Source organism: Elephas maximus, chromosome 2 (genome assembly GCF_024166365.1).
Source record: "Elephas maximus indicus isolate mEleMax1 chromosome 2, mEleMax1 primary haplotype, whole genome shotgun sequence".
Lineage (NCBI taxonomy): Eukaryota > Metazoa > Chordata > Mammalia > Proboscidea > Elephantidae > Elephas > Elephas maximus.
In genome coordinates this window covers 97534921-97555066 of record NC_064820.1, presented here as the reverse complement: position 1 = coordinate 97555066, position 20146 = coordinate 97534921, and the positions used below count along the sequence as shown (strand labels likewise).

Genomic DNA, 20146 nt, shown 5'->3' with positions numbered 1-20146 from the left:
ATACATCATACAACTTTTCATACCGCAATGTATCATATATGCTAAAAATATACCAAAGAACATGGATTTGACTAACCATTTTCTCTAAAATTAATGTTAAGTACAATGTGAATCGGAAGGCAATGGCCCAACATATAAACCCTGGGTCTTTCTTACACATCCCTAGACACAAGCAAATTTGTATGCTAGGACACAGAGGAGTTGTCTGTAATTCTACAGTGCTATAATTAAGTCTTGTACAAACTCTGCTGCCAAAAAATCACCAGAGTGGGTGGAGAATACAGTCAAGTAAACTCTAATTATGGAAGGCGGGTTTTCTAAGATCTTACATACAAAAAGCAAAGGCAAGATCAGAGAGTTAAGACAGGTTACCAAGGCAATATAAATAGCCTTGTCAAATTCAATGTAAGTTCCCTTTTGGTAACAGGTAGTTTAAAAAGGCAATCTGAGGCCCTCTGCTTGGAATCCAAGACTCAATTTGTTCCCTGAAAAATACAGTTATGAAAGCTACACGTCATTGTAACGAAAAAGGCAAAATCCCGAAGTCTCAGCTAATTTTTCGTCTAATATTTCAGCTTCTTCACTGGCTGTTATTTTCTAAGGAGCTGTCCAGAGTGCAACAAAATGTATTTTAGCATTCTAAAAGATAGTGAGCAAATCACAACTGTGCAGCAGAATCAATTTACACCTCTTGTACACACTCATGTAGCCAGCACCCAATTAAGAAACAGAACATTTTCTGCACTCCAAAAGTGCTTCTCCATATCCAGAAAACATACAAATTCCCTCAGTATAGCACATTCCAGGGCTTCGAACTCCTGCTGAGAATTTGCATTTCTAACAAGTTCCCTGCTGAGAATTTTCATTTCCACCACCAGATATACTGAATCAGAATCTACATTTTAACATGATCCCTAGGTGATTCTTATGTATAACTTTCTGGAACTTGTTAGAAATGCAAATTCTCGGTAGGAGTTCAAACCAGAATGAGCAGGTTCAAATTCTGGTATATTCTTATTGCCTACATCTCTAATTACAGCCTTAACGTAAAAGTGATTATGCTTCTTGCCCTTTGCTCACGCAAACATCTCTTCCTAGAATGCCCTTCTTTCTCCTTGTCAAGCAATTAGTGAACTCTAATACTCATTCAAGCCCCAGCTCAAGTATCACCGCCTCTACAAATACTTCCCTGCCCTTCACAGAAAAATAAAGAACTATTTCTTCATCTATATTCACAGAGTAGTTTGTAAATAGTCTATGTTCATTTGTACCACACTCATTATAGTTATTTACATGTCCATCTACTTTTCTAGACTGTGAGCACCTCATGAGCAGAAAAGAAAATTTCATCTTTTGGTTTGTCTTTTGTGACTTAAACTGTATGCTTTGCACTGTGTACTAATGAATGACAGAATCATACTATTTATTCTGCAATGCTCCTAAACAATTTCTCAAAAGACAATGTTCCACCAAACTGTATTCCATAATATTAAATAAAGTAAAATATATAATCTAGATGTTTTAAAGTATGTACCAATTTAGTAGTCCTAGAATTTATAACACAGCATAATACTTTACTTAAATAAATTAAGTAAAATACGTTAATATGTGTACATACTTCAGTAATATATTTAGTATGTAATTAGTTGACAATAGGGTGCTTTGTAATGAGAAGAGGCTGTCTTCTTGTAAGCTATGATACTAGGTACTTCTCTGCAGAACAAAGTTCACAAATACACATTTGGGCCTGATTTTCTCATATCCTTATACTGTTGCCTGCCTCCCATTCTCCTCCACAACAAGGCTAAACAAAAAAGCTTATTTCAACTAAGTGGAGATTACACATTACTTATACATCCAGTTCAAGGATCACTGATGAGCGAAAATGAACATCTCATGACAAGTTGGAAAATGTCAGAGCTCTCCTACCTGTGTACCTAAGCTGGCTACCATCATGTGAGTCAGAAGTTTAGCTGCAAACATGGAGTACCTGGCACAGAAGATATGGGAAAGAACGGCCAGGGAAAAACCTGTAGAAACAAAAAAAGTCCATGTGTGGTTTTACAATGCATGAACAGACAAACAGTAACATACCAAAAATCTCTGCGACAGTTAAGTACATAAAGACTGCAGCCTGCCTATTCTGCAGAGCATAATACTTCTGCAAAAGTATTGGTTGCAATTTTAATTTACTTCATTTTGCATAACATAAGCCTTCACAGGTATCAATTAAATACAAAAGATAATTTTAAAATATCTACATGTTCACTTCTCTGCTAAAAGGAAATTATAAAATTGAGAAGATTAATAATTTTCACTAAGCATTTGGTGTTTTACTTTTACATTATTCAAGTTTTACTGTTTAAGAAAAGAATGGAATTCCAATCTAATCTATGAACAGGTGGGCTGGCTAAACAGAGATATTTAGGGAGGCAAATAGTATTTTTCAAGCATCAAATTGTGAATAGTCCTACCAAAATTCATGTTCGGTAATTACTCCTTTTTACATACTAGGAATAGTGATGTAATTACAACAGTGGTAATTAGGAATTTTAAAGGCAACCTTATGCACTGAGTGCCAAAACCAGGAATAAAATGTGTTCTTTGACCTTGCAATGACTTAACCTGAACATCTACATTTCTAAGTGGTGTAAACAAAATCATTTTTATTTTTAAATCTACTTGAATTCACCAATTTATCCTATTTCCAGGGTGTAATTAGAAACTCAGCTATAATCCACAAATCATTTATCTTGCAATTCCTTTAAATGTTTTTAATGTTAGGTTTTAAACTGAGTTTATGGATACTTTAAAAATATTTTCTTCCTTTTAAAATTTAAACGCAGTACATATAGAAAAAAAAAAACATATAGAAGGAAGAAAAAATGATCATTGGTAACCCATTTGCTTTTTCACTTAAGCCTTTTACTCCATTGTTTTCCTTAAAACCCATTAAATCCACTGCCATCAAGTTGATCCCAACTCACAGTGACCTTGTATGACAGAGTAGAACTGCCCCATAGCGTTTCTGAGGGGTGCTTGGTGGATTCAAACTGCCAACCTTTGGGTTAGCAGCCCAACGCTTAACCACTATGCCACCAGGGTTTCCTTAGACGGGTTATTTTATCTAAAGATTACCAAAACACAACAACTGACATGTGTATGCTGCTTTACCATGTACTTTGCATGCACTACCTGATTTAATTATTAATATCTCCTTGACAAAAGAAGACACTGCATGTATTTGACCATTTTGTTTGTTCCCTTCTCGAAGTCATAAAACACAATAAAAACACACTACATGTTGACATCCGTAGGCTGGAATCTACAAAAGGCCCACGTGGGACTAGATGACTCATTTTCTGTACAGAAACGCCTTGGTAATTCCTTCTGGGAAAAGTTCTCAATTGTATTTTCAGATTTTAATACAGTAAATTAAGCTCCACACTGGAGGGGAAGCTTTGCATTAGTCAAGGCTTTCGGTCTAGAAATTTGGTCAAGATATCTGGAACAATACGTATTTAGGAAGGCTGCCATGGAGTGTTCTGGGACAGGTGTGCAGGTCCTGAGGCTGCCTCCCAATTCCACCCACACAGGTAAAAGCTATGTCTTCAGAAACTGCGGAGTCCTGCCAATTTTGCACCTTTCTTTAGGTAGTCTATAAACTATCAGATCTGATATTCTGAGCTCACTAACATAGCTTGAGTTCTCTGACCTAGCCAAAGTCAGCTTTTACTGAAGGTTGTACATGCGTGTGTATTTAATGTACTGATTTAAAAACAGGGTCATGGAATATTTTTCATCATAAGCTACTTGACCACTCATACGTGTTTTACTGTAAGTTCACTGTGGTAGACGATAACAAAGTGAGGCAAAGGGGATTAGTGTCAAGCAAAGGAGAAATACACTATGACTCAACTGTTTTTCTAGTTCACAAGAAGAGCTTATTCATAGCCATTTCCCTTAACATAATCCCCCATTATACTCCAGATATAAATTTACTGAAGTTAAACTTGACCAGCTCAGAAATATTTAATTAAATATATTAAACATCACTTAAAATGTTTGCATGACACCTGGTGGAAGTCCGGGATTCAAAGAAAATGGGCTAGAGCCTATTAACCTACAACTATGTGATGAGTATCCAGATGCAATTTCTACTGAAAAGAGAAGAACACTGCTAAAAAACCTCAAGCAGGCTGTGCCCTGGGCCAAGGTAAGCTCATCCGGCCTGAGATTTAAAGAAAAAAATACTTCTTACCAGGTTTCTAAAACACTAAACGTTCATTATTTATCTTTTCTTATCTGAAGTTAAATAGCTGTATTTAGCATATATGGTTTAAAATTACAACTCTATTAAATTTGTATTCTATTAAATGATATAATTTTTGTTTAAGTTCTCATAATTATGCAAATGACAAAGTACAAAATATTGTAACTATTACCTAAAGTCATACTCTAAATGGTTTTAAAAAACAGATTTCTTGCCAATTATATAGACAAAAAGCTGAGTATTCTTTCACTTTTTTCCCTAGCATTATATAGATTTCAGACTCAGAAAAGAACAATATGAATGATTTTTCGACAAGATTCAAAAGTGAGAAGGAAGATAATTACACTTCATAAAATAGTAGTGTTGACAATCTTTGATTTAGATAAGAAAAACTTGGAAGAACTGCTAGATTCTTTTGCTCTTACGAACTTTGACTAAAAATCTTCCTGTGTATCTGTCTTAGTCATCTAGTGCTGCTATAACAGAAATACCACAAGCAGAAATTTATTCCCTCACAGTTTAAGAAGCTAGAAGTCTCAATTCAGGGCACCAGCTCTAGGGAAAGGTTTTCTCTCTGTGTCAGCTCTGGGGAAAGGTCCTTGTTTCCTTTCAACATTTGTGGGCCCGGCGTTCCTTGGAGATCTCCATCTGTCTTGGCATCAATCTTCCCCTGGCTCTAGGAGGTCCTTAGCGCAGGGACCCTGGGTCCAAAGGACACACTCTGACCCCAGCTATTCTTTATTGGTGATAATCAGGTCCCTCTCTCTCTGCCTACTTCTCTCTCCTTTATCTCTTACAAGATAAAAGGTGATTTGGACTACAACACAGGGAAACTCCCCTTCCATCAGATCAGGGCTGTGACCTGAGTAAGACTGTTGCATCCCTTCCTAATCCTCATTAACATGGCCAAACCCTGCTTCATGAACATAAAGGACAGCTCATTCCCAAATGGGACCATAACCACAGACATAAAAACCGAACCAAAGCCATTGCCATCAAGTTGATTCCGACTTATAGCAACCCTATAGGATAGAGTAGAACTGCCCCATAGGATTTCCAAGGAGCGAATGGTGGATTCGAACTGTCAACCTTTTGATTAGCAGCTGAGCTCTTAACCACCAAGCTACCAGGGCTCCACAGCCACAGGCGTAAGGGCTAAGTTTTACATCACAAAATAGAGGATAGTCACACAATGAAATGGAGGACAACCACACAATACTGGGAATCATGGCCTAGCCAAGTTGGCACATATTTTGGGGGGACATCATTTAATCCATGACAGTGTCTTTACAATATCTGAATGTTTCTACATACATGAACATATGTAGTATTTGTATACGACTCTGTATATTCAGAAGGAGCCCTGGTGGCACAGTTGTTAAGCACTTGGCTACTAACTGAAAGATCAGGAGTTAGAGCTCACCAGCTGTTCTGAGGGAGAAAAATGTAGCAGTCTGCTTCCATAAAGATTGTAGCCTTGGAAACTCTATAGGGCAGTTCTACTCTGTCCTATATGGTCACTATGAGTCAGAATCAACTTGATGACAATGGATTTGGTTCGGATATGATATGTATCACTACAGAAGGTATATGTTATGGATTGAATTGTGTCCCCCAAAAATATGTGTTGTAAATCCTAACCTCTATGTCTGTGGTTATAATCCCATTTGGGAATGGGTTGTCTTTATTATGTTAACGAGGCAGGATAAGTGTAGGGTGTATCTTGAGCCGATCTCTTTTGAGATATAAAATAGATTAAACAAGCAAGCTAGGAAGTAGAGATGGGAGAAGAGAAACGTTAGATCACGTGAAGATCAAACAGGCGCAGAAGCTCAGAAGAGACAAGGACCTTTCTCCACAGCCGACAGAGAGAAAGCCTTCCCCTAGAGCTGGCACCCTGAATTTGGACTTCTAGCCACTAAAACTGTGAGAAAATAAATTTGCTTGTTAAAGCCATCCACTTGTGGTATTTCTGTTATAATAGCACTAGATAACTAAGACTGCATATTTCCCAAATAAATGAAATTTACCCCTCCAAAAACATTTTCCTATAATTTCTTAAAATATTTATAGATTATAAATATATATGCATATCATACTTATCTACAGACAAATCGAAACTAAGCCAAATTATCATTAATTCACTAGTAAATCAGTATTAGCTTTTTAGGTGAGTTCTTTTTTTTTCTATTTCTCCATCTAATACTAGCTATAACGTTTTCTGCTTATTGTTGCTCATCTCTCTTGATTCCCCTATTTCTGTAGCTCTCCCCTCAGCAGAATGTTTTTTTGATACTGCTACTAATAAGCTAAGAGCAGGAAAACAAAATACCCGATCCTGAAAAGATTCCTAGGTTGAATAAAAGTCAGTATGATTCTAAAGCACCTTAAAGTACACAATTTCCAAGTATCAGAGCTAAGGACTTACCGCAAAAGAATAAGTGACCAGTCTTCATACAACCAGGATATTAAACCAGCACTGTCTGATACAATCCAATAGCCACTAGCCATATGTGATTACTAAAATTTGAATTGACTAAAATCAAATATAATTAAAAATTCAGTTCCCTAGTAGTGCCAACAGTATTCCAGGGGCTCAATGACCATATATGGCTAGTTGCTACCGTATTGCTCAGTGCAGGACATTTCTATCTCTGCAGAAAGTTCTATCGGAACACTGTGTTAAACTATCATGGGTGAAAGCAAGAAAGTGTATATTATATTCCAGAAAAAAAATTCTTAACAATTATTAAAACGAGATGGTTTGGTACTTCAAAGTATGAACTTGATTCACATAGCCACAAGTACATCTTATTATTGGAGGATGTCAGATCAACACTATATTCATTTATTTTTTCACTTAAAAATAGTTATTATAAAACCATATCAGGGAGTATCAGGCATTGCAGACACAATGTTCAAGAACAAAGATACTTGAACCAGACCAGAAGAACTAGATGGTGAACAGCTACAAGTGATGACTGCTCTGACAAAGAACATAAGAGAGAACTCCTGAGGGAGCAGGAGAGCAGTGGGATGCAGACCCCAAATTCTCATAAAAAAAACCAGACTTAATGGTCTGACTGAGACTAGAAGGAACCCAGTGGTCACGGCCCCCAGACCTTCTGTTAGCCCAAGACAGGAACCATTCCCAAAGCCAACTCTTCAGACAGGGATTGGACTGGACAATGGGATAGAAAAAGATGCTGGTGAAGAATGAGCTTCTTGGATCAAGTAGACACTTTGAGACTATGTTGGCATCTCCTAACTGGAGGGGAGCTAAGAGGACAGAGGGGGTTAGAAGCTGGAGGAATGGACAAGAAAAGAGAGAGTGGAGGTAAGAAGCAGGCTGTCTCACTAGGTGGAGTGCAATTAGGAGTATATAGCAAGATGTATACAAATTTTTGTATGAGAGACTGACTTGATTCGTAAACTTTCACTTAAAGCACATTAAAAATTAAAAAAAGATACCTGAAGCTCTTTCCCCTGCTTTTCTCTCTCTACTTCTATCTGTCTGTACCTTCTCCTGGACTGTGACTAGTTTATGCAAGGTCACAGTACACAATTCTGGTCAAAGAGATGTGATAAGAAACATTCCGGGTGGCTTTCAAGGAAATTTTCATTGCTCTTAAAACAGGATCCAAATAAGTGTTTTTCTTCTGGGGAGCCTAGGCATTATTGTGTATATGATGCTTGGAGCTGCTGCAGCCATCTCAAGATGTAGGGACAAAGCTGAGAAAAAAAATCGAGAGTAGCAAAACAGAAAAATGAACGAACCTGGTCCTCTAACGACACCATGAAGGTGCTGAATTAATCAACCTTGAAACTAAATCTCCCTTTTAAAGACATTTTGAGTTGTCCTCTGTTACTTGTAGCCAAATTCATCCCAAATAACACACACACACACAGAAATCCAACACCTTTATGCCCTGCTAGAATTAAAACTAACTTCTCACTTCTTTATCATCTGCAGTTACTCCTTCAAACCACTTTTTTTTTTTTAGTTCTTCAGCATTTTTATTCTATTCTTTTTGTGAATAACTCTACATTTGATAGTCAAGATAAAGATGCTTTTTTTTTTTTTTCTTTTTTAATATAGATACCCTCCCCAATAATCATAATGGCTATTTTAAGACAATGACAACAGTGAAAACATGAACTTAATGTTTTTGGAAGAAACTGACACAAACTTTTAGAAAATATTTCTTATTTGTAAAAATAAATTTGAAGTGAATGAATGGCATCTGCGAAGTTATTTTTTCTGGAAAAACTATGATAATCTCAGCCTGTAAAAATATAAAAATCCCAACTACAACATTCTTGCAGTTTAATAAACTTTGAACAAAAGAATAACTATGCTTCAAAGGCCTTTGGATTTTGTTTACCTATCCTCTAAGCCTTATTTTTAAGTAATTTTTAGACAATTACTTCCTGTTACATTGTAGAAAGTTAGCCTTGTGTTGACATTTATATACTTAAACTTAGCCGTCTATAAAAAGTAAACAAAACCATTAGCCATTTAAAAGGAAAAAGCTGTAGTTTGACTAATGTGTTAAAGGGTTTCTCAACTGTAAGAGAACCAAAAGAAAACAAAAACAAATGAGACAAAGATGAAGACTGTCGTTCAACTCTAATCTCAGCTTTAAAACCACTCTGAATGTAAGAGATTCACCACACATTTTACTAATATTAAGACTGAAATGGGATATGGAATGTTACAGAATCTCTTTAAGATCATCTTGTTTTGAATCTGAATGCGATTTCTAGGGTCTTATGATCTCTCTTTAGAGATTCACATTCAGATTCAAAACAAGATAAATCCAATCCAATATTCTTTGACAGTACAACATCAAAAGAGATATGGGGAGCCAGAGTGGTCTTCTTTGACATCAACCTCTAAACAGTAATATGTACTTCAAACATGTTGTTTCCTTAATAAGTATACTATAAAATTATAGCATTATCATCTAAAGTTATTTTGAAGTTGTATTTCCCTCAAGTCATCTTTCAGGTGAGCTCCATAATGTTATACTCTACTGCACACAGAGATACTTTACCTGTCCTCTCTTTCCATTTTTTTCAGCCTTAAGGGATAACCTTAGTTGAATTTACTGGCATTTATCATTTATGATTTTAAAGGTCACATAAAATATAAACCCTCATCATTCATCGTTCTAAGCTGAGGATTACTAAACATTTTGGTCTATGTGTCCATTTTACATAATTTGTTTGTTTCAGTTGTTCTAGTACAGTAACCAGAATTCCAGACTAGGATTGGTCCAGGTACATTGTGATCTGTCTTGATTTTTTTGTTTCTAAGTTTAAATTCTAACTGTATGTTACTACATTTAATGAAAAGAGCTAGTCAGATTGTTACCAGATTCAGAGGGAGATTTGGAGTATCCTTACCTAAATTATAGAATCTGCATGTAACACATAAAATTCTCTTTTCTCGTTCCTGGAGGCCCATCAGAAAGATGAGCATTCATCCTCCCTTGAAGATGAAACTGAGGCACAAAGACAGGCCCTTTTTAAATGCCCATCTCCTAATCTCCAGAACATGCCATGTAAGTCATGTTATGACAGATGGGGGTGGGGGGGGGGACACAAACATTTCAAATACAACCCAAACGTAGACACTGACATTTAGGTATTGATTCTCACGTGGGCAAATCTAGGTAGTTTTTTTTCTAGAGTGAGTTGCAGCAAAGATATATTTGTTAATGATTCTCTCAGGAAACACTGTCTAGTACTGACAGTTTTTTTTTTTTTTGTATAAAATTGGGATAACAGTCTCTCTTTAGTTTTTAAAACTCATTCTATTGATGTTCAGTATTCAGAACAAGCAATTTTTGTGAGTCATAACAGCACTTCATGAAAACAAGTATAATGACATCTAGATTTAGTTTCAGCCTTTGTATCTTTTGGCCTTGTTTTCTCATTCTATGCAGCTTCTGTGCTCCTTAAATATAGTAGCATTAAAGTAAAATAAGATATTTTCACGTAATTTTGGGGCTGTAGGGACCTAGAAGTATCTACTAAGCAAGAAATATCTTCCTTTATGAAAGATATTATTAAGAATAAGAAATTATTACCTTTTGCTATTGAATCTAAGCACAGGTTCAAAATTAAGATACATCAAGAAAAAATATAAAACTTTATAAAATTTACCTATGTCGAAAAGATTCTAACCACCACAACAAAGAATACTACTTAATTATTTGCTTCAATCTCCAGAAAAACTTCCTAACATGTAAAGATCATTTGGAGGACTGTTTGCACCCTAAATACATAACACACATGTTCAATGATAATCACACTTAGAGACAAAACACCACTAAAGCAGAACGTCAGAAATTTTTTAATTAACATCTCTTACGTAGTATAATTATCAGTCATATTTTAGAGGTGAGAAAAGCAAACTACAGAGAAACTAAGTCATTTGCTTCAGGTTCCACAGCTACCCAATGAAAGAACCAGTATTTGAACCCAGGCAGTTTGGCTGCAGAGTTCATGTTTTTAAGCATTACCGTATCTATATGGCAGCACTTGGACTGACCTCTCTATAATGACATCTAGATGTTTCAGCCGTGTAAACCCAACCCATGTATTTTCAATTGCCTCATACGCATGCAAAAGCTGGGCAATGAATAAGGAAGATTGAAGAATTCATGCCTTTGAATTACGGTGCTGGCAAAGAATATTGAATATACCCTGGACTGCCAGGACTGCCTGGACTGTCTTAGAAGCAAGGATGGCAAGACTTTAGTCTCACATACTTTAGACATGTTATCAGGAGGTTCCAGTCCCTGGAGAAGGACATCATGGTTGGTAAAGTAGAGGGTCAGCGAAAAACAGGAAGACCCTCAACAAGGTGGATTGACACAATGGCAGAAACAACAGGCTTAGACATAACAATGATCATGAGGATGGTGCAGGATTGGGCAGTGTTTCGTTCTGTTGTACAAAGGATTACTATGAGTTGGAAATGACTTGATGGCACCTAACAACAGCAACATCTATATCCTCTTGGTATAAACATTGTTCAGAGAAAAAAGCTGTGGGTGGGTGGGACTGGGTAGAAATAAGATTTTAAGGAATTCTCAGACTTACAACCATATAATTAAGTCAGCATATGAAAATAATTCTATACTTGTAGGTAAATAACTTGACCAAAACTAATACAATGAAAGTTCCTATTACTGCCAGAAATGGTGGGCCTGGAATGGAAAGTGAAAGAATTTATTTTTTAACACAGTGGTTGGCATACTTAGAGCTCCCAAGTTGTAGAATATAAATCAACTCACGGGTGGGTATTTTTTTTTTTTAATAAAAATACAAAATGCTTTGTATGTATTATCTCACATAATCCTGACATTCTCACTTCAGAGTCTGCTCTCTAACCCATAGCGCTGTGAACTGCATCCTTTCCTATTATCTAGCTTTTATCCCACACTGTATCTTACTCTCCTTATAAGGTGGAACTATGTCTTGTCCTTCACTGCTTCCTCAGCACAAAGTGCGCCCTCCATAAATATTTGTTGCATGAATTAATGAATAAGACAGTGGGAAAATTTATTTTTCCCACAGTAAGTTTGAACCTTGCATATATAAAAGGACTATGGCAAAACAGGCTTTTATTCTGCTTAAAATATTTAAATTTATTAACTCAAAGATACTGCAACTGACCTGAGATACATATAAATCCTGAAGAGAAAAAGGCTTCATTGTATGAAGACAAGTTGTCAGTCTGGGCGAAAACAGCATACACGGACATGTGTGAACAGGCACATTCCACGTAGTCTGAAGTGTCCTCAACCACCTTGCAAAACTGACTGTCAGACAACCAGCTAGGGAAAAAACACAACAGTCACTATTCCTCTTTCATCAGCTTAAGGAGTTGAGATAGCCTTTAAAGAAAAAATAACTTGCTGAACTTAAGTGTTCTTTACCCAAGAAGAAACACTGGAAGGAACATCATGTCTGGGAAATGGTGATCCCACAAGACACCTTAAGAAGACAGCCTAAATACCAACCAAACCTGCAAGAGTGTTCCAGGTAACAAAGAAGTTGGTCCTCTTAACAGAGCATCTTTCTAATCTAAAGGAAATGTATCCCAAAGTTTTCAATAGAAGGCACTCTTCTCTGTCATTAAAAAATCCATTACACGTGTAGTGCTCACCCTTCCTTAATTTCCACAATTCCTTATGCTTGTAAACCACTTATTTATACCCCTTTCTAGGATTTCTTCATCATCTTTTTTGTACTGTGGAGCCACTTATATTGCATATATGTTTTCTAAGATTCCTTCAAGTGTTCCTTCTATAAGCCCTGCCTAATTTAGCACAAAGTCCTCGTTGTAATAATAGAAAATACAGCCTCACATTGAGTTAAGAATATAAGACTTAACTCAAATTATAGATTCAAGCTTGAAATATTTATTATTAATCATATATTGAGGATTACAGAGTCTCTACATGTTATGTTTAAGATCTGTCATCAAGCACAAGGAATTTCAATTAAAAAAAACTTTTTTTTTCACAAAGAATTTTGCTGTTTTGGAGGGTGGTTGGTTACTAAGGTAAACTGTTAAACTTATTTAGAATTTTAGTTTGTGTGGCTGAAATTCAGTAATAAACAGACTCTACTGACTGAACTGGAAACGCTGGTGGCGTAGTAGTTTAAAGCTATGTCTGTTAACCAAAAGGTTGGCAGTTTGAATCCCCCAGGAGCTCCTTGGAAACCCTATAAGGCAGTTCTACTCTGTCCTATAGGGTTGCTATGAGTCGGAATCAACTCAACGGCAACGGGTGGGTAATGACTGAACCTGGAACCTAGACCTCTCAGCCAGAGCTACCTGACCCTGCACGAGCTCTGAGTGGTGGTAACTCTTCTGGAACTTGGCGGTCTTTGGCAAAGTAGATTCAAAGAAAGACTCACTATATTCTTCTCATTCCTGTGCATGGCTTTAATCCCAAAACTCTAAGCCATCAATACATGGGTGAGAATTATAAAACCTTGCTATCCCTCTAAATGTAGAGCATCAGCTCCAGAAACAAGCCCAGCTGAAAGGGGTAAAAAGAAGGAATTTCCTTTCTTGTGCAACAAATTAACTGATAATCTGAATTGGGTAGAACTCATGCTTCCTCCCAGGAAAGCGGTAATCATTAAGAAGTAAATAATGTGTTACATATTTAAATTGTTTTATGGCATTTGCCACCTGAACAATGCTAAGACCATTTCCTATGCCACTCACTCTTATTATGGTAGAGGTTTTTCTCCAGTCTAACGTCTCACCTGAGACTACCACCTCCGTTCAGTACAGAAAATTCGGCTCAATGATACTGGAATGGGGAACAAACGCTGATTTTAAAAACTCATTAATAAGTACCTTGCAGCAGCCTGATTCCAGAGGAGACAAAGGGATGTTTGGGGAACAATTCTAGGTTCGGCAGCATAAATCCTGTAGAGAACCTCATTGTTGTCAGTCAGGGGATGTGAACTTTGACCTTTCACGCTCAGTGATAATACCTATAATGTCACAAAGGACAGAAAATCTAATGTTATTTTCTAATTAGCGTCATGACTGAATCTCCCATTCTGAACATTGTCTCATTTTTCTAGTCACTTCAGTCGCATGCTTACTACCACATTAATAGTTAGCTTACTTGTGAATGCAGCGCATCTGGTTTTCTGTGGCAGATATTCTAACTCCAGTTACTCAGCAGTCTTCAGCTGACCACTCTCGGTTTGACTAAAATTGGCTGACCCCGTCACGAGTGAAGTATATATGATCTTACATTAATGAGGAGCCCTGGTGGCACAGTGATTAAGAGCTATGGCTGCTAACCAAACGGCTGACAGTTCAAATCCACTAGCTGCTCCTTGGAAATCCTAAGGGGCAGTTCTACTCTGTCTTATAGGGTTGCTGTGGGAGTCGGAATCAACTCCACAGCAACAGATTTTTGGGTTTTTATATTATTGAAAGCTATATATATACATAAGTTTTTTATATATATATATTTTACTCAATAAAACATGAAGAAAATACTTCCAACTATTTTTGAAACTAAACAGTCTACAAATAGTTCAGAAAGATAGAAAATTTTGCACAATTAGTTCACCATGAGCAGCACCGATCAGATCACGCAAATAGATTCTGAAGAGTGGCTGCTAAGGAAAAATCAGATTCCAACCGTGTAATTCTTGAAATGACAAATTACCTTATTTTTCAGGGCAGGAAGATTATTCCCAGCTGTAAACCACTGCTGACTGCTATACTCTGTGAACTGGACTAATTTGCATGCACTTTTCCCAGCCATTATTTCTGCATCCGGGACATCCAATAACCTCTCAGGAATTCGAATATAATCGCCTTCCTTTCCTTCAAACTTGTGCCCATTGATTTGCTGAGGATACCAGTACAGGGCCAGTATTGACAAATATGGACAACTGTCAAGGATGGTTTTGCTTCTATAACAGAAAAGCAAAAGCTCTGCTAAAATGATATGCAATTTGCTCGTGTACATCCACTTATATTTGCTAAAATGCACTGAACATGTAACAATGACACTATAAACCCAGAAGCAGTAGAGGGGATATGTTTTCAATTCTTTTATGATTAAATCTCATGATTTTTGCACAGAACTTTCTGCATTCTTTTGCCTGATCCTCCTGGTAACCAAATACATGGATTTCTGAAAGCTGTTTCATGGATGTCAGATATAATCTGTGACTATACAATGTGCTTTCTGTGTTGGCCACATAGAATTGGTCAGACTAGGCTGAGGAAAGGGTATGTCCACTAAACTGAAACCCTCTGCTTTATTTAAGGGTAGCATAAACCTCACACATCTAGAGCTATGTTTTCATTAAGTCTACCTCACTCCTTTCTAACTAACCAGAGCACTGTTAATCTTAAACATGTCACTGGTAAGGGATCTTTACTCATTTAAGAGTTATGTTTTAAAGATCTCCTAGGCACAGTGAAGTTGCTTCCAAACCTCAGTGTGTTGAAATCGCTTAGAAGCTTGTTTAAAAATACAAATTTCTAGATAAATAATACTCTAGACTCACTAAAACCTTGCCAGGGATGGACACTGGGATCTAGGAATCTGTATTTTTAACTAGTCCCACATAAATGTGATGTAACGTGTCTGTGAACCCAGCATGTTTGAGAACCATGAAAAGATTAAAAAAAAAAAAAAAAAAAGGTCCTAACCCTAACCCTGAAATAATCTTTGGTCTCTGACCCCTGTCTGAAGAATATATTATTAGGTAACAAGTTATGCATTAAACACTAAAAGTTACATGAGCCATGATAGATGTAGAGACAAGATCATGGATCTAAATGATGCCTTGTCAAGACCTCTCTCCTGGAAAATGGAGCAGAGAATTTTAAATGGAAGACTTGAGAAAGGAAAGGAAAGGGTAAGGACTAACTTCTCCCTCCTCTAACTATACACCATCTCTAAAAAATTCTTGTCCACAATTTTAACTATCACATTTGAATAGGTGCCTTAAAGTGTCTATCTTTAATCCAGCTATTTATCCAGGGCTCTGCGCCCCTGTATCCAAGCCTCCTATTAAGACAGCTCAATCTGTACAGGCCATAGGCACCTCCATATCAGCCTGTCAAAAGCTCAGCTCTTAATCTCCCCGCCTAGTTTCCCACATCTTCACTGGTGACTCCCAGCCTAAAAGATACTTCTGCAGACCCCCAAACTAGGCTCCACGTGGGTGAGACTAGTGAACCTCAGCTCCATGGCTGCACAGTCCCATCTCTGCTCCCCCGGAATCTATCAAGATTTAGCCCAGTCAGTGCCATCATGGACTCCACTACCTTGGAAAACTGAGACCAACACCACACACATAGTGACTCTACCCAACCTCGACACAAAGGTGCCACCTCCTGGCCCTTTGTAGGGGCCAGTTTAAGATATTACATTCTTAACCTCCTCTATCCATGTCCTTCCACTACACGTATCTTGACCAGTCTCACAATCTGCCTCACATTCCAGCTGAAGTGAAGGGTGGAAAAAAACAAACATTAACATGCAGACTGGCACCACTGCATGTCTATGGTGACCAACCTCAGCTGGCTCTCAATGCCCGGTGACATAGTTTTAACCTAAGAACTCACGTTAAAAGTACTACAAACCTAATTTTTAATTAGTTGTTGAGAGTTCACAGAAAGTGCCCTAAATGAAAAGATTATTCAAATTATTATACCAGATTTTTTAAATGTCTTCTTCAAAATGTCTCTTAATTTTAATGTGACTTCAATGAATGAATGCTGATGATAGCATTCGTTAAAAGAATAAATAATTAATTTAGTAGAGATTTATATACACACTCTTAACTAGACACTGTCCACTAAATAACCACCGTTGCTTTTTAAGTAACATATATATTACTCTGTAAGAATTAGGGATAAATTTCAACTTACAACCACTTTTGTGCTAAATCAAATAAAAACAAAACATTTTTAAGTTGTTATACTACAATGATCCATTTTACCTTTTAAATATAATTTCTAACAACATGACATTTGAAGAATAGTAACACATAGTTAGAAAATTAACTATATAATTAATAATGAACATTAACCACATTTTTTTTTTTTCTTTTCATCTTGCTAGCTTTCTGCCATGAAACTCTAGCCATGAAACAACCAGTCTGAAAATCAACAATGTTCTGAAAGCTACCTCCAAAAGGATGAAACTAAACCATACTTCAAGGGGAAGCAAAATTAACAGCACATCAAAAACTCATAAAGGTTAGAGTCACTTTTCTTTTTCTCGTATTCAGAATGTATCTTCTATTTATTATATACCTAAGGATAAACAATAGGACTTCTTATTTTTTAAAAGGTATTGCAAAATAAGAATACATTGTTGACAGCATAAATTCATTTTTTCATGATGTAGGTTTCTTCAAATAATTAACTTCACTTACCCAAGAGATACAATGCATTGGTAGTATAGTTCTTAGTTATATCATCTATATCTCAAATTTGCATTACATATTGCTTTGTAAACTATGAAAAAATACATAGATATGAGGAACCAAAAATATATTAAAAGACACTTACTTTTCACCAGGAGAGCCACAGGTAACATCAGTCAACAGAGAAAAGGCAAAACTCTCAGTCATTTCAGCAAAGTGGCTGAATCCCCTAGTATCCCTGCGCTTTGGGTTAATAAGAGCACAAAGAATTTCATAGAAGAGATTTCGGCTTTCAATACTGAACACTTGATTTTTTCCTTCAACTGTTATCTGGAAAAAATTCAAGGATGAAAGTATATCATCTTCAAAAATAAAGTTCTTGTTATATACATTGTGTATATAATACGTCTCCTTTGTTAACAATTATTAACATCTGCACTTAAAAGAGGAAACTCTGGTGGCGTAATGGTTAAGAACTACTGCTGCTAATCAAAAGGTCGGCAGTTCGAATCCACCAGGCACTCCTTGGAGACTCTATGTGGCAGTTTTACTCTGTCCTATAGGGTCACTCGCTATGAGTCAGAATTGACTCGATGGCAACGGGTTACGGGTTTGGGCACTTAAAAGGTATAAATAATTTATAAGGGAAAGGCATAATCACAAAAATATTTCCTATTTGATTAGTAGATACAGTCCAAGACGGTTGCATGGATCACTTGATTTTAATCATAAAAATTAACATCATAAGGGAAAATTAATCTCACTTTTATATACATCCCAAGGATTCTTATTCTTTTGATCAACATCTTAAAAATTAATTCTTCAAGAATATCTGTCAATAATAGAAGCAAGATTATTCTTTACTATCTATTTTTCAGTAATTGGAAGCCATGATATATCACTAAATTTTTAAAGAGTCAAATGAGAAAATCCTTCTCCAACCAAGAGTAGCCCAGAGCTCCTCGCACTCTTGCCTTTATCAGTAAGTATGACTCCTCCAACTTTAAATGAACTGAATCATTTGTTGTTCGGGAAATGGAGGTGGAGGTGAAACAGCCTTCGTGATTTTTTTCCTTGCCAGAATGATGGGGATCACATTTTTATTGTCTGACTAATCATGAGTGTGAAGCTATTGATTTCTCATTCCACTAAGTTCTTAAATACCTGAGAAAACCAAAAAAGATCACTGCCGTTGAATCAATTCGACCCTTAGCAACCCTATAAAACAAAAAAAAAAACCTACAGGACAGTGAAACTGCCCATAGGGTTTCCAAGGCTGCAGTCTTTATGGAAGCCGGTAGCCACATCTTTCTCCTGAGGAGCGGCTGGTGGGTTCGAACCAAGTGCTTAACCACTGTGCTACCAGGGCTCCTTACATAACTGAGAAGTCCTAATTAATTTTTTAAAATCCAAATTAGTCATCACTTTCTAGGTGATTCCTACACTAATCCGCACTCACCAACACGCCTGATCACTCTGTAATTTGCACGTACCATTATTAATGAATTTATGACAACCTGGAAATGATCTGTTTGTTTCTCCTATTAGATGACCTCATTGAGTAAATGGGTCATGTTCCCCACATTATTTTGTAGCTCTGTAATCTAGCACAGTACCAAACTCACAGCAAGACTCAAGATCTGAACTTATTAGGGTAGCCATCTAAACGATAGTAAGGAGGAGTAGAAAATAATCCACAGGCAAAGTATGATAAAAGGTACAGAACAAAAACTTTACAAAGTAAAAATTACAATAGGGGCAGTGAACAGTCCATTGGGCATGGAAACAAACAAACAATATTCTAAATGGAAGACAAGCTCAAGATAGTCACCCAGAACTCAGAGAAAATACAACAGACAAGTAGGACAAATTCACAGGATCCAATGAGCATATAAAAAAGCACGTAGAAGAAGAAAAAAAAAAAAAATTGTTCCTTGTTAAGCTAAAAAATATTCATGTCAAAAGATGCAGAGATTACTTCATATCAAAGACTATTAAGGGACAATATCAGATGTATCTTGGTAATTTTTTAATATTATTTCAAGAGTTAAAAAAAAGTTCTACCAGAAAACAGACAGGAAAAAAAAATTACTAATAGAGAAATGAAAATCAGTTTGACATCAGAATTTTCTGAAAATGAAACACCAGAAGCCAGCAGTGCAACATGTACAGAAGTTTAAGGATTAAAGGATTCTAGAGCTAGCCAACCTTTCATTCATATTCAAGATCAATGCAAATTTTGTTAGTAAAGCACTCACAAAGAAAACAAAAGGCTATTTAAGTAACACGTGGTTTGTATGACTCTGTTCTCGGCATTAACTCCTCTAGGTCTCACAACAATTTTGTGAGGAAGGTCCTACTGCTTTCTTTGTGGATAAGGAAACTGAGGCGGAAAGAGGGAGACTAACCTGTCCAAGAACACAGATTTGGTAAATGAGAGGCCAGGAGGGGCTTACAATAGCCGCCCTGCCCTCACTCTCCAAATCACCTATTTGCTTATCCTAAAATAATAACACAACTGCCAGGCAAGTCGGTCAAAATTATTGCAAGTACAAAATATAAAACCAACCAGTAAAATAAGAGTTAAGTTTAAATTATCGTTGGCATAAATACAAAATAAGTCCAATGTAAAAAAAAAAAAGCATTGAAATATAAGATACATATTAAAAAGTATATGATAAAAAAAACAGTCTGGCTCTAAAAGGCCATTTTACATAAACAACAAAAAACCATAAAAAAACTATCAAAATTGGCTTATGAACAAGGACAAAGTTTAGATCAACCACAGGAAAAAAAATGAAAAAGCTGTCAAGATGGGGTGGGGGAGACCTTTCAGAGGGAAATCTATGAAACTTTCCCAGAAGAAATAATCCCTGAGCTTGTTCAAGTGTTCCAGGGCACAGAAGTAGAGGCAATGCCTCTGGA

General features: G+C 36.6%; 1 protein-coding gene across 1 annotated transcript in view; it reads right to left on the bottom strand.

The window, feature by feature from the left end:
- The window catches only part of ADGRV1 (adhesion G protein-coupled receptor V1), a 677468-nt gene that overhangs the window by 353264 nt on the left and 304058 nt on the right, over nucleotides 1-20146 (bottom strand). Inside the window, exons 79-83 of the mRNA XM_049867518.1 lie at nucleotides 17367-17551; nucleotides 14497-14746; nucleotides 13665-13804; nucleotides 11963-12123; nucleotides 1930-2030 (exon numbers count right to left, since the gene is read on the bottom strand). Coding sequence (XP_049723475.1) covers nucleotides 1930-2030; nucleotides 11963-12123; nucleotides 13665-13804; nucleotides 14497-14746; nucleotides 17367-17551 — 837 coding nt within the window. The remainder of the gene's footprint in view (nucleotides 1-1929; nucleotides 2031-11962; nucleotides 12124-13664; nucleotides 13805-14496; nucleotides 14747-17366; nucleotides 17552-20146) is intronic.